This window comes from Dermacentor variabilis, chromosome 2 (genome assembly GCF_050947875.1).
Source record: "Dermacentor variabilis isolate Ectoservices chromosome 2, ASM5094787v1, whole genome shotgun sequence".
In the NCBI taxonomy this organism is placed as follows: Eukaryota; Metazoa; Arthropoda; class Arachnida; order Ixodida; family Ixodidae; genus Dermacentor; species Dermacentor variabilis.
Window position 1 is genome coordinate 137,394,823 of NC_134569.1, and position 13,706 is coordinate 137,408,528.

The 13,706-nt window shown below is 41.8% G+C and overlaps 1 protein-coding gene across 1 annotated transcript in view; it reads left to right on the plus strand.

Moving 5' to 3' along the window:
* The window catches only part of Fancd2, an 84,570-nt gene that overhangs the window by 26,961 nt on the left and 43,903 nt on the right, over positions 1-13,706 (plus strand). The window contains exons 14-18 of the mRNA XM_075682096.1: positions 1,256-1,343; positions 2,086-2,121; positions 2,731-2,877; positions 4,797-4,931; positions 8,039-8,170. Of these exons, the coding sequence (XP_075538211.1) occupies positions 1,256-1,343; positions 2,086-2,121; positions 2,731-2,877; positions 4,797-4,931; positions 8,039-8,170 (538 nt within the window). The remainder of the gene's footprint in view (positions 1-1,255; positions 1,344-2,085; positions 2,122-2,730; positions 2,878-4,796; positions 4,932-8,038; positions 8,171-13,706) is intronic.

The following is a 13,706-nucleotide window of genomic DNA, read 5'->3' on the forward strand; positions in this document are numbered from 1 at the left end:
TTGGTTGGGGTCAGCCGCATGAATTCCTTTCAAGCTTGTTAGAAATTCTATCTGCAGAGTGTTGTTTTCTAAGTGGGAGGTGGCGGCAAGCTTCCATGTTTTTGATAGGCAAGAAAGTACACATTACACCAGAATGTCTTATTATGATGTAGGAGCTCAGAGCGAGTGTGTTATGAGACTGTAACAACCAGCTAGAAGAGGTTAAAAGAAAAAACGTCTAGCTTGAGTCTTTGTATACTGATACTTTGAATACCGATTCTTTCAGTACTGCCAGCGTGGTGAAAACTTATGGTGAGATTGGCCTTTTGCATCACAAGCAATTTGCTTGAGGCAGCTGACAGCCAGAATGAAAGGGGTTTGATGTGTGTCACGCACCATTCACACTGCTTATTAAGTGGCCAAAAGGCATGGTTGTTGTCAACAGAAAGCATTGTATTTCTGCGATCATGTGACAAGGATTTCACATTGAAACATTTTTGGGCATGCTGTGGAGTCTCACACATGCTCTTGGGCCAAAGGAATGACAACACAGTAGTGCAAACAATCACAAGGGCATGTATTGCACCTTTCATGCACTAATGCCTACTAGCCAAATTACTAGCCATAGAACATGCCGATGGGCACGCGACAAATCGAGGAAGTATGGCTCACTGCGACTAGATAGCGAGCGAATATGTTTGCCCCCAAGCTGGACACCAACTCCTGATCGTTCATGTGTATGGTCACGCGAACTGTGGCACATTTGAACGATCGTGTTCTTCCATTCCGGTGTCCTCATCCTGAGCTTTTCGCAGAACAGTCCTGCGAACGATGGGCGAGTGCACGAAAGGTCCACACCGCTCGCCGACTCCAATCCAATGAGGAAGAGCCTACTCCCTTTCGCGCTCGAATAACCTCGCTGTTAGGTGGCGTTAGCAGCGCAACACTTGCACCATCTCTCATACTGGTCTGCAACTGCACTGACCGCCGCCGGTGCTTAGCTACGCAGAGAAGCCGCATTACAGAAGCGAGAGCCATGCGAGGAAAGCATCAGGTGACGTGTGAGAGTCGAGCACCCCCACAGTGCATGATAGTGTGCTGTTGGTGCGCTGTCACACTAGATGTGTTGTCTTTTAATTTCATGAAGTGTTAACTTTGATTTATTTGTTTATTGCAAATTACTGGCTCAGTTGCAGTGGATAGGCAGAGCCAGCTGTTCTTCTTGCACAACCTAAAATAGATGTTAGAAATATATTTGTTGTTTACGCATACACAGTACCGAGGAAGACGAGGAGCTCCAAACACTCACTGAAATTTCAAATGCTGTGCAGCTCCGCAGGTTTCTTCGTGATGCTTGGATGAAGGTTCGTGTCACTTTATTCTTTTACTTTTTATCTGGTTTGCTTGTGATGTCATGGAGACATAAAAATACGCATTGTGGGTTCTAAATCAGTCTTGAACTTGAATATACAGATACATGTGCAAGTTCGATGCTGAAAATGTCAAATTACCTTTTTTTGTCCACAGGAATTGTTTACAGAAGCTTTTCAATATGTTCCCAATTATACTGACAATTTGGTAAAATGCCCATAGTATGGTAAATGGTAAATATGATAAATGTCTTTGTGTTGCTTTCGTGCTTAACTTGTACTTGAAATTGCCAATATTCGGGCAGCTATAACGAAAGTAACAATCATGAATGTTTGATTTTGCATGGTGTTCCTTGTCAGCTTTATACCATGTCCTTTGAAAGAAGCTTTTTCCCTGCATGCCTCTTGTTTGATACGATAGCACAAGCTGTTAGTGTTGCATTTTTTAGAATGTGCACTTATTCCAAGTACAAAAGCTATCTTGCACTGTCATGCCAAAGCATTAGGAATAATTTTTGGTTCTGTCATACCCTGATAGAGCCAGTGAATTATTTCTTGATGAGAATGCAGCATGTAAGAAGAACATGCCTTCTCAAGCAGCATCATTCTGTTCAAATAGTGGCATCCATACACAAGTGTTGATTGTGCTCTTGCAAGTTATAATGTGGCATATGATGCAAGTGGTATTTATTGAAAAGTTTGAGTAATAAGGACAAAATGCATTGCATTTGTGCAGATTATTGAGAATGTCAAGGTTGCTGCAGAACACAAGGTGAGTTATTGCTGCCCACATCGTTGTCTTAAATACACATTTGAAAGTTGAAAACTTGGAACCTTGGTGTACTCAAGGGGCATATATAGGAGCGTCAGTACACATGGCTGTTCCATCTAAACAGCTGCTTCGTTTTGCATTAAAACTTGTACAGAGGTAACAATTTGCAATGGGTTCAGTTTAATAACGCAGTTGTGGGCATTACTTGCCTGTTTTGTCTACACTAAATCCTAAGTGGTCATTGACACTCAAAAAAATTTGTATTCCATTCCGATGAAACAGTGGCACCATCTGTCACAGGCCATCTGTTACAGCTTACAGTGAAAACATGGTATTTATTGCAGCTGTGACAGATCGCACCACTGTACCCTTGCAACAGGATCCGCGCTTTGAGTGGCATCACCCCAGATGATGCACACATTGGATTTATTGTGGATGGGACAAGCGATGCCCACAGACAGTATTATTCTGAAGCCACTGCAAAGCACAACCTCTGTGTGAAAGTTGAGTGCCAACAAGCCAGGGGTTTAGTCGGAACAAGATCCTATTTTTTTAACACTCGGTATGTGTCATGTTCCTGTTAACTTTTCTTTTTCTTTCCTTTCTCAGACTCTTGACATCTTGTTCCTTGTCATGCTGCACAAGTTCTTACCAAAACCTGAAGCCAAGTCTGTGGAAAGTCTCCTTCGCAAGAAAGTGCGTAGTGGCCATTTCACGGGGAGCCTCCTTGACCGAACTTTTGACTCGCACCCTCAGGTTGGTTTCCTCTCAGTGTCTGAGCGCTTGAACATTGTCTTATCCTGCTATAAGGACCTAGGTGGCAGTGCTAAAAGGTACCGTATTTTTGCATGTATAACCCCCAGCATAAAGTTCAATGAATTTAACAGTAAAACTGGGGTGTGGACTATATGCAAATTTTTGCCTTGAGGTGTGGCTTCACGGCTGCGTGCATGCTGCAGCCGTGAAGCCACAATTCAAGGCAAGGTTCTTTGCCATTAAATGTTTCTTGCTCTCCTAGGGAACCCGACCCTCTCCCAACCCCTGCATGTTGAAGCTTCCTTCTCCTCTCCTTCATGGGCACCCATTCTCCTTATTTTTACAGGTCGCCAATTTGCCTTTAGTAGTTAGCGAACGGTGCACGTGGCCCCGGCAAACTCATACGTCACCCGTTCCTGCACCGCTCCCTTGGGCCATGTGAAGCACTTCGCGATACGGCAGAGAGCCAAATCACCGTTGGGATTTTCGGCTTGGTTGTGTTTGCTTCATCGTCGTTGCCCATGCGAGGGCTGCTCTGTCATCGCTGTCATCTTCTGTTGCGTGAATTCTAGCTGCGAAGTGATCAGATTCGCGTCGCATGTCACGTGACTGATTTGTTCACGATCATGTCTGTCCTGTGAATCCACCTTTATCAACTTCACTGAAGAGCGGGGAACAGAGTCACTGGAATAAGATATGACATTGATGAGTTCTGCATCCACAAATGAAGGCTGCTTTTGTAGAGGTTTGAGCATTGTATTATGCAGTTATTTCTGTGAGTTATATACGTGCAGATTTTTATTTTTTATTTCTGGGGTGTTGTAATTGGGGGTGCTGGTTATACGCAAAAGAATGTGGCATCTAGCCCATACCAAAGTTCAAAAGCTACTCGGGAATTAAACTTTGTCGCAAATCTTGTTGCACAGCTCCTGTGGTATCTTGGCACTCCGAACCTCAGGAAAGCAAGGATGGTTGCGTTCGGAATTCAGAAAATTTCTTCAGTGACCCAATGAAAGCACTGATAATGAACACAGGGGCCTTCAAACGTTTTACAACTTCTGCATTTGTGACACCTGTGGCTTCTCAATGTCATCACTGGACCATCGGGATAGTGATAATTCTATAATGCACGCAATCATTCTTTAGATGTCATTGTTCTTGCAAAAACTCCTTGTTTTATTTCTGAACTTGCTGTAGGGGCCACTGCTATTCAGCTTATCAGAAGCAGCTCATTAACTCGTATTTGAATGGTGAATTCAAGAAGTTATAATGCTTGAAATAACGAAAATAGACGAAGTCTTTTGTTACATTTGGGGGTAGAAGAACAGAGATCTGCCTTAAAGGACTATGTTCATTTACAAAAGAAATAGACAATCATAGTTTGCATATGCAAGAAGTTTAGGAGGAACCAAGGGGCTGAATTTTTGTTAGTTACAATCACACTAAACCAACAAACAGTGAAGCTAGGAAAAGCAGAGGGGAATTTAACTGTTCCGTTTAATTGAAATACTTGTCTCATATTTTCTGCATTTCAAATTAACTGTTCACTTTCCTTGTGTTTTCCTTGGCTTCATGATACAAAGTACAACAGCATGACTTTGTGGCACTTTTACTCTGAATAATGCATAACCAATTAGTCCAATTTTTTATGTTCTGTGGTTTTATTATTAGCTTTGTGTGTCTGTAGTTAATCTTATGTGTGATGTCACATGGGAGCTTGTGTTTTAGGATGCCCTCACCTTGTACGATTGTTGCAATGAAATTTCTCTGCAGTGGGATCATAGATAAACACACTTCCTTATAATGATACTAAGATGAAGGACGTCTTATGGGCACGAAGTTCTGAAAAGTAAACAATTTGTTATGTCAGATTCGGGGTACATTACATCAATTTACCTCTGCCTCGTCTTTATTGACAGGTGATGAAAGTGTACAGCCGTACGATGATGCACCTGGCTCAGGTGCTTCTCTGGTGTCCGGAACCACAGGTGCTGAAGTTTGGAGAGCGCATGTACCAGCGCATGTTCGTCTGCTATGAAGGCACCACCAGAGAGGCATGCTTGTACTTTTTTCATAACTCAAGCATTTGTGTTAACTGTGCGAAGAATTTTGCTCATGATTGTGCATGCGTTCTATTTGACTTCATGCTGCCTCGTTAAATTTGAGCCACAACATAACTATAATGTGAGCTTTTTTTTTTGTTTTTTTTTTTTTTTACTCCTTGCTGTCAGTCCATCGAGTTTGAATGTCATTCACCTGAGATTAGCAAGAAATCCTTGGCATGATATTGAAGACCTTTAGTTTGAACACCCTTGTTGCGATGGTTTATGCTAGCATTACCTTTCTAGAGAAATATCAGTACAAGCTCATGATTGTATCAGGAAACTTATATCACAAGTGGTTATGCTAGTAGACAAGAGAACACAGCATCGCGATGAAATGACAAGCCCACACAGCTTGCTCAAACACATCACAAATGTCACCACCAGCATTGCTGTTTTCAGCTTTAAGCCTCATTATTGCAATAAAACAGTTAGTGGGATATGTGTGTGTTGTATTATTTAGGCTCATGGGAGTTAAACCTCAATATAACAAAGTCGGTAAAATCTGCAATTTTCTTCATTATATTGACACTTGATCTTTTATGCGAATAAGTACAGTCACTGATAACAGGGTGCGCGAGCTGCGTATGTGCCACGGAGTAAGACATTTAGGAGGTGAAACTCCCGTCAGCGCGAGCGAGCGCGGGTGACCAGATAAGGTCACAATTGTTGTATGCGCCGATGGGGCCACATACAGTGGCGGCGCCATGTGGCGCGTCGTAGAAGCTGCAGCGAAAAAAAGAAATGCAGCGCCCGCGCAGGCGGCTCCAGCGCGCTCTCAACGGCGGTGATTTCTTTCCAGGCTGCCATGCGCCGCCAGCACGATAACGGCTCTGCGGGCATGTGACTTTTTCTGGTCGCCGCAAACAGCGGAGTTTCCACTCCTAAATGTTTCTTTGCTCCGTGGTATGTGCTAAGCCACGCTGACAGCCATATGCAGGTGTGTAGCCTTGGCCGTGCTAGAAAAGGAAACACGCCCACTCCCTTGCTTGATTGTGTTACCACGACCTCGCTCCTCCCATTTCTGTTTGCTACTAAGGCAAGGCGGTGCTTATCAAGCCATCATCCTTTGTGGCTCTGCCTCACGTGCTTTCGCTCGCACTTAAAGTATACAGCGCATGGGACACAGTAGGGTCTTATCACACTTGGACTGTATACATAACGCTGCTGGTTTTGGTTGCATGTTGCGCGATTTGAGAGGCACATTCGCAAGCAGCCACATGTATCATATGACCATCTGCATCCTCCAGTGTTTCCATTTATTGTCTTGGTATTCTTTCGCGGCGGCAGGGAAATTTCGTTTTATTGAAATCGTGTTTAACTACACTTTGTTACATTGAGGTTCAATATACATGGTCTTCTAGGGATAAAGATTTAAATACATTGCTATATAGATGATTTAGTTAAGTTGAGGTTTAACTGTATTTTAAATGCTCTATAGTAGATTTCTTCATATACATTGGACGTTAAGAGCCATGACATTAAGCCCTCAAATTGCAAGAGCCTAATCTCTATCGCAGGTTGTGCCACACATCGATAATAAAAAGACCTAAGTAAAAGCAATGAATAGAATGAATGAACAGCTTGCAAGTGCACGTTTTGCTTGTTTCTGTCTTTCGACGCTCATAGATATGCTTATGTGTTGCCTCATATTAAATCATTATGCACTGAACCTTCCTTATAATGAAATTGCTTTAATAAAAATATTAATTTTATTGTAACTCTTTCATGGTCATGACTTTAGTGCATTCTTTTTATATCGTATTATTATTTGAAACGTGGCGCTGGCGTCGACTTAGTACAAATTTTGCAGAAACAAATCAACAAGGTTCTCTTCAGTGCAGCGTACACGGCGACCCTTTGCTTTTCATCTCAGTTTGGAGGGCCTAAGATTGCAGTTTATATCCTGTAATGATAGCTAGCAGATGAAGCAGGTTTTTATAAACGTTAGCAGAATTTTGCCACTATCGTGTTGCCACTATGAGTGTGTCTATTTTTAATGTGTATCATGAACTCCTGTGCTGTTATTACACTTGCCATGCTACAATGGCTCTCTTACGGGCCCCTCTCCTTTTAATGAAGTACCATGTGTAGCGATGACTTTGGTATAACAAGCGTTTATTGCGATCAAAGTAAAATGTGTAACTTCTGATTTTTGTGAACTCAAAGAGTAGGCTGCACATTGCATATGTGGTTGAATAACACTTATATATATATATATATATATATATATATATATATATATATATATATATATATATATATATATATATATATATATATATATATATATATATATATATATATATATCCCAATTCACTCATTGACTTTCCCACAATTGGAAATGCGAAAGTTGTCTGAACGGGAATTGCATTTTTGCAACATGTAATACTGTATTAGTAAACAAAGCCAAGCAGCCACCTGTGAATGTGACAAACAACATGTATTACAGCTACGGATAAAAAGGAAGTAATTTGGAAAGAAGCTTAAAAATAAATGTTGAGCTGTCCAGGTTCAAGTCATTCCTGCCCTAGCCTCCTTTTTAAGAAAGTTGCACAAATTTCTCTTTTGTCCTAGAAGCTTTCTAAGCCTCTTTGTAGTAATTATTATTTACACTTATCCCTGAAGTTATTGCACCAAGTATGATCTACAGGTTTATATTATGGTGTAAAGAATGTGTTTGCAAGTTAAATATTTTTAAATGTCTGTTGTGTGACAATCTTGTTTTCAGTATCTTTAGTTTCGAATTACAACGGACTACCTTCAAGATAAGCTTGAAGGCGCCTCGAAAACCTCTTCATCTCAAAGGACGGTTGTCTTAAGACAGGTTCGCTACATACATAGAAATCTAGGGAAAGATCTGCAAAGCATTTGTCTGATCAGGAAAGGTAGCTTGACAGAGATTGCTTAAACTGAATCAACTGCACTTTTGGGCAATGTGTGCTCTTTACATTCTGCCTTAGCATTTCTGTTGTGTTTTGTGGATATACAGAAACCTTGGGGGCTCAAAAATTAATTGGTCTGTGCTGGTGGTTTAAGATGGCCATTCTTTTTCCAGGAAGTGGTGCTGAATCTCGTCACCCATTTTGGCAGCGGTGTCACGTCGCAGATGGATGCTGCTTTTGATTGTGCCTTGGATCTCGTTCGTCAGCACACAATTCTCATGGCCCCTTATGGTGGCTTCTTCAAGGTTGGCAATGATAGTTCAATTTTTCAAATGGGATAAGAGTGCACAGACCACATTAGCAGCAAGTGGTCATAGTAGTAGTCTGTTGTAGCAGGAACAATAAGGATAAAAGGAGGTAGGAAATGCAAGGCTGCAAGCAACTGTTTTACTCCTCAGTGGACACCTGAACTGTCTCGTGACCATGGAAAAGATGTAGGTTAAGACAAAAGGTAGTGGAGAAGAAAATTACAATAAGATACATGTATAAAATATAAGGAAAAGTGAGAGTTCTCTGTATTTTTCGCTGCATTAAAATTTTATATTTTATGTGTATCATTTATAGTCAGACAAATCAAGAATGCAGGAGACACTTCTTCCCCCTCCCTCTAAAAGGAAGCATGATGTGCTTGCTATTTATGCCTCCTGCTTCAAAAAATAGTTCCTCTGCATATGCCACCGACACAAAGAGAAGATGCACTGGTTGTTCCAATGAGTGTGTCGTGGTTATGCACCACATGCACTGAAGTATAATGGAATGTGAACGCTTGTCTTAATGAAGAGTATGAAAATGCCTAGTTTGCCTTTACTTATTTGCCTTAAATTTGGTAATATTCATGCATTCAGCCTTAACCCTTTGAGAGCCCATTTTTTCAGAAAGAGGTCGCATGTCTTATTGCTGATTTAGCTAACTTAGAGTGACCTATTTCGAGAAACAAGAAGCGAATAATTTTTAATTTTAATTAAGCTTGTGAGGGTCAGCCAATGATCGCGGCTCAATCTTGTGCATGCGAGGGAAGGAGGCGGGGAAGAAGCGTGCCCTCATCTGTTACACGTGAGGCACAGGGGCGAGGTGAGGGAGAGGGGGGGTTTACTCCAACAGCTGCTGATTACTGCACCATAATCTTGAAAGTGATCTGCGATGTGGACAGAGTACGTACCCACATGGACCTCTTCTTCAAAGCGATGTGTGATGTTGGCAAAGTGCGCATAGTGCCAGTAGCTTCGTATGCGCTGTGCTTTCGACGTTTCGTTCGTGTTGAAGTGAGAGACAGCATGAAGGTCAATTTGCTCGCTGCTGCTGCTGCAATTCCTCACTCCAGCGTTTTTGACAGTGAGTTTCCACGGTCATTGAGCGAAATGTGTTCATGTTTACCTGTGTGCGCCTGACACTGTGCTTGTTAATTTAGTTAATAAACAAATGTTTACAAGTTCATACGGCCGATAAAGCTACTATCCTTACTTTGTTATCACATTTGATGCTTCGCCTTTCGGGTGAAACTGACTTTTTCAGCACTTTAAAGGCTCCTTTGATTCAGTCTTCATGTTCTACAGTACAGATGGCAGCCATTTCATCAACGCTGGAAGAGCACTTTTTTTTTTTACTATATAGATGGCAGCACTCTGTCAGCCCACAAAGACGTTTTGGAATCATGAGCTTTTTGCACCTTCTGGCAAATCTGAAACGGTGGCATCTGGCATCTGCCACTGACAGTTCGCACATGCAAAAGAAAGCCACTGGTAGACTCTGACATAGTGAAAGTGACAGTGAAAGCAATGCACCAGAGTTTTGTTTTTTGAGTGAAGAGGATGCTGTTTTAGTTCTCATCGCTGCTTCTACCGAAGATGATGATTTGGAAAGTGAAAATGTCATTGACTTGGCCCGACAGTGATGCAGTGTGGACGCCGACAGCCCCCCTTATGCATCTGGCCCGTTTTCCATTTTTTGGGTCACCAAGAAATAATGAGTGCCCTGATAACCCGACCCGCTGGAATACTTTGAAGTGTTTTTCAACGATGAACTCGTTGGACTCATTGTCATCAGAACAAATTGGTATGCTGAACAGTTCCTCCTCTTGAAGAAGCTAAAGGATGATACTTCAGGCTTTAGAAAGTGGCCGCCAGTTACCTCTGAGGGTGTTTGGCTTTTTCTGTCCCTTCTGTTGTACCAGGACATCATGAAAAAAGCCAGAAGGAGGCATGTACTGAAGCGGAAACAGGCTGCTAGCAATGTCATTCTGCATAGGCATTATGAGCACGAACATACACCACTTGATAAAGAGGATGCTTTTCACTTTGTAAATAATGAGAGCAGTTCCAGCTTGTAGACTCACCTGAAGCAGAAGCTATAGAAAACTTTGCCTTTTTTTACTTTCCTGCTCGAGAAGTTTGAGGCAGCCTGAAGTGGGGGGGGTATTGGTGGTTTTCATTCCCAGAGAGAGACATCTCCATCGATGAGAGTCTTCTGCTATGCAAGGGCCAATTGAGTTGGTGACATTACAAGAGTGCCAGGTTTGGCATGAAACAATTTTTGCTTTGCGAAGTGTTGGCAGGATATATGAGAAACTTCATCTTCTACACGGGCATAGGAACTAACATCAGTACAACTCGTCAACAAGACGTCTGCTTGGCATTCAATGCAAGAGTTGTGCCGAAATTGATCGAACTCTTACTTGGGAAAAGGTATTGGCTTGTTGACATCTTGATTGATCATAAGACTGACGTCTACGGAAAGGCGCGACCCACCAGAAAGGGTGTCCCGCTCAAATTCCTGAACAAGATGATGAAGAACGAAGTCCTTGCTTATCAAAAGGGAAAGTGCACTGCTGTCCAATGGAAGAAAAAAGGCGTACTAACACTGCTATTGAATATTGCCCACAGTGGAGGCTCACAATCACTCCGAGGGAGCAGGAAAAGCACAGTTGTAAAGCCATCAGTGGTGCGTTTACAATCACTCAGCGGGAGGTGTTGACAAGACGAATCAATTCATCGCCTCCCACCCAGTTCCCTGAAAGTGGCAAATGGTTTCCTTCAAAAAGCTCTTCAGGAACTTCCCGATGATGCAACCCTCAATTCATGCCTGCTCTACCAGAAGATTGAGGGAAAGTTCGCACATCGTCAGTTTTATTGAACGCATCGAGAAATAGTACAGCGATTCGTCACAAGTTGACAAGCGAGACCAACCGCACAGCCTGTTGGGAAACGATTACCTCACAGCGCGCCATTTCCTGTCGCACCTGCCTGCAACGAAGAAGGAAGAGCCTACATGAAGGTGCGCAATCTGCTGCAGGAAGAAAGACTCAACCAAAAAGTGGTTCTGGAAGGAAACTAGGATCTGGTGTGAGGTCTGTTGCAAAGCTCTCTGCACCGGTCGTTCTTCACGAAGTTCGACAAAAGTTGTGACCTGCTGGAAGTACAAAAATGCATGAAAAACTTTCATTGGTGAAGAACTTTACTTCGCAGAATAGTTGATTATGAAACAGGGTAAAATGAAGCATATTTCCTCATTTCTAATGGTATTGTTTGTGGCAATGAGAAGTACATATATATTCATAGTGAAGACATTAAATGAGGTATTTTTGAGTAAAACATAAAGCAAATTGGTTTAATATGCTTTAAGAGGGTTTTTCGATGGAGTGAAGTTTGAAAGTAAGCCATAAGAAGCAAAATAAGGTCACTTTTGGTCAAAATAAATCACTTAAGGAGTTAAATATGTGCATTTTTAAACATTACTTATTGTTGAAAACAAAGTTCAAGTAGCATAATAATTTTTTACAGTTTCAATAGAATTCACACAATTTATTTTTATATTTTAGATTGGTTTGGCACAGCTAGGGCCAGTATTTTGAAACATTACATTTCATTTTCCACTTTCATCATGTGTCTCATAAAAGGTGCAATCCCAGCAGGGACAGCTATACGGCAGCCTCCTATCTATGTCTGAACCAACAACTAAGGGCCTGAAAAATATAAAATAATGTGGATTGTTAAAGGAGTGCAACGCCAGGAACATGTGGCCATAGCAAAAACGAGGCATGTCATGTGTGCACGTGCAAGCATGCTCAGTGGTTTGCACCTGTCAGAAAAAAGTAGCTAGTGAGAAACTTTCGACAATCAAATTTTATATCGTTAGACTAGGTTCTATCAGTCTTCGCACACCTTACAAAAAGAGACGGACGTACAATACTATCACTGGTTTGTGAGTAACCACTTGTAAACAAAGTAATCGCATGTCTGCCAGAGATCCACGCAAGCGAGCATCTCGCGGTAGTGCTTTGAGTGATAAGAAATGAGATAGAAATCAGTTTTCCCATCACCTTTAACTGGAAACGACATGCACAAGTATGGTGATCAAAAGTGCACATGCATAGGCTTGAGCCTGTGGCAGGAAGCTAGGTAAAACTCAAATACTCCCAAACTATTGTGGTGGCAGAGATCATAGAGCGATGTAAAAGATCAGTCTTGACAAAAGTAGAGGGGCGGCAGCACATTAAGAATATTTTTTTAGATGTCACGGGACGTTGGGGGGGGGGGGGAGGCAGCACCTCCAGAGCAACACTAGGCTGCGCTTTGTTTCAAAAAGGAGTGCCTCATTAAGCGTTCGGTCACCACCGTACATACACTGCCGTGACTATTTGGGATTTGTTTCCATAATTGTACATGTACGATAGTGACAATCAAAGGCTTAACCTAGGTGGTATCAAATTTCTGACCTAGATAGCTTATTTGGCCACATTTTTGAAAGGGGTACAGAATCATTTGATTAGGCATCTGAGAACACAACGGCATGGAAGTTGCTATGATGGATCAAAAGTAAGCTCTGGCTGTTCTTGCCTTTTCCTGGGCATCCGTTTTTAGATGCTTATGAATTGTCGCAGTAGCAAGCTTGACCTTTTGCTAAACTAACTTTCGATCTTTTCATAGCATTGTAGCAGTTCTTGCTCGTGTCACCATTGAGTGTTTTGTGTCCAGGTCCCTTTTACCGTGACAAAAGTTAAAAGCTCAGAACTTGGTTTGCTTTGTCTGTCTGTCCTTAGCCTCTTTATAGTGTGGCATTACTGTTTTGTAAAATATTGCGCTCTACCCGGCCTCCGTAACTCAGAACCTGGTGTCTTTTTACTAATGCGCCAAGCAGTTTGGTATGTCAGTACCTATTTTTCAATGTTACTAGTTCTGAATTTCTCCAGGGGCAGTGCCTGGTAATTTTTCATCAAGGCACGCTTGTAGTCTTCATTTGAAGTCTTTCTTTCCTTTTTTGTATTGTGTTTATGGCTGCCATAACTTCATAAACACTAAAATTATGTGCAAAAGCAGCAACAAGAAATGAATACATTATCCTCATTTGACAGTATTGGCATTCCTTATGCACATGAAGCACTCAAATTCATTCATGACCGTGTGGTGACATGGTGCGATAGTGCATAACATTTGGCCTTCATTTATTGCAGGTTGCAAGTTATCTACTTTTTTTAAAAATTTCTGCCTGTCTCTTAGCTACAGGCCTTATGTTGTAGGCTATGACAGCAATAAAAAGGACAGGTGCAATCTTTTTTTAAAAGCATACCTTCTCATCCACGAACAAGACACTCAAAATTGTGTTTGTAGCCACTTGGTAGCACGGTGCATTGGTGATTTTAGCATTCAGATTTTTTCCTGAGATGTTCTCACTGTTTTTTGAATGAATGGAGTTCAAGTTATTTTTGTAGGTGGATGCTGGATTGGGCTAGAAACTCCCATCGTTACACGTTTGGTGCACAGCTAAAGACAGTGATGAGCATAGATT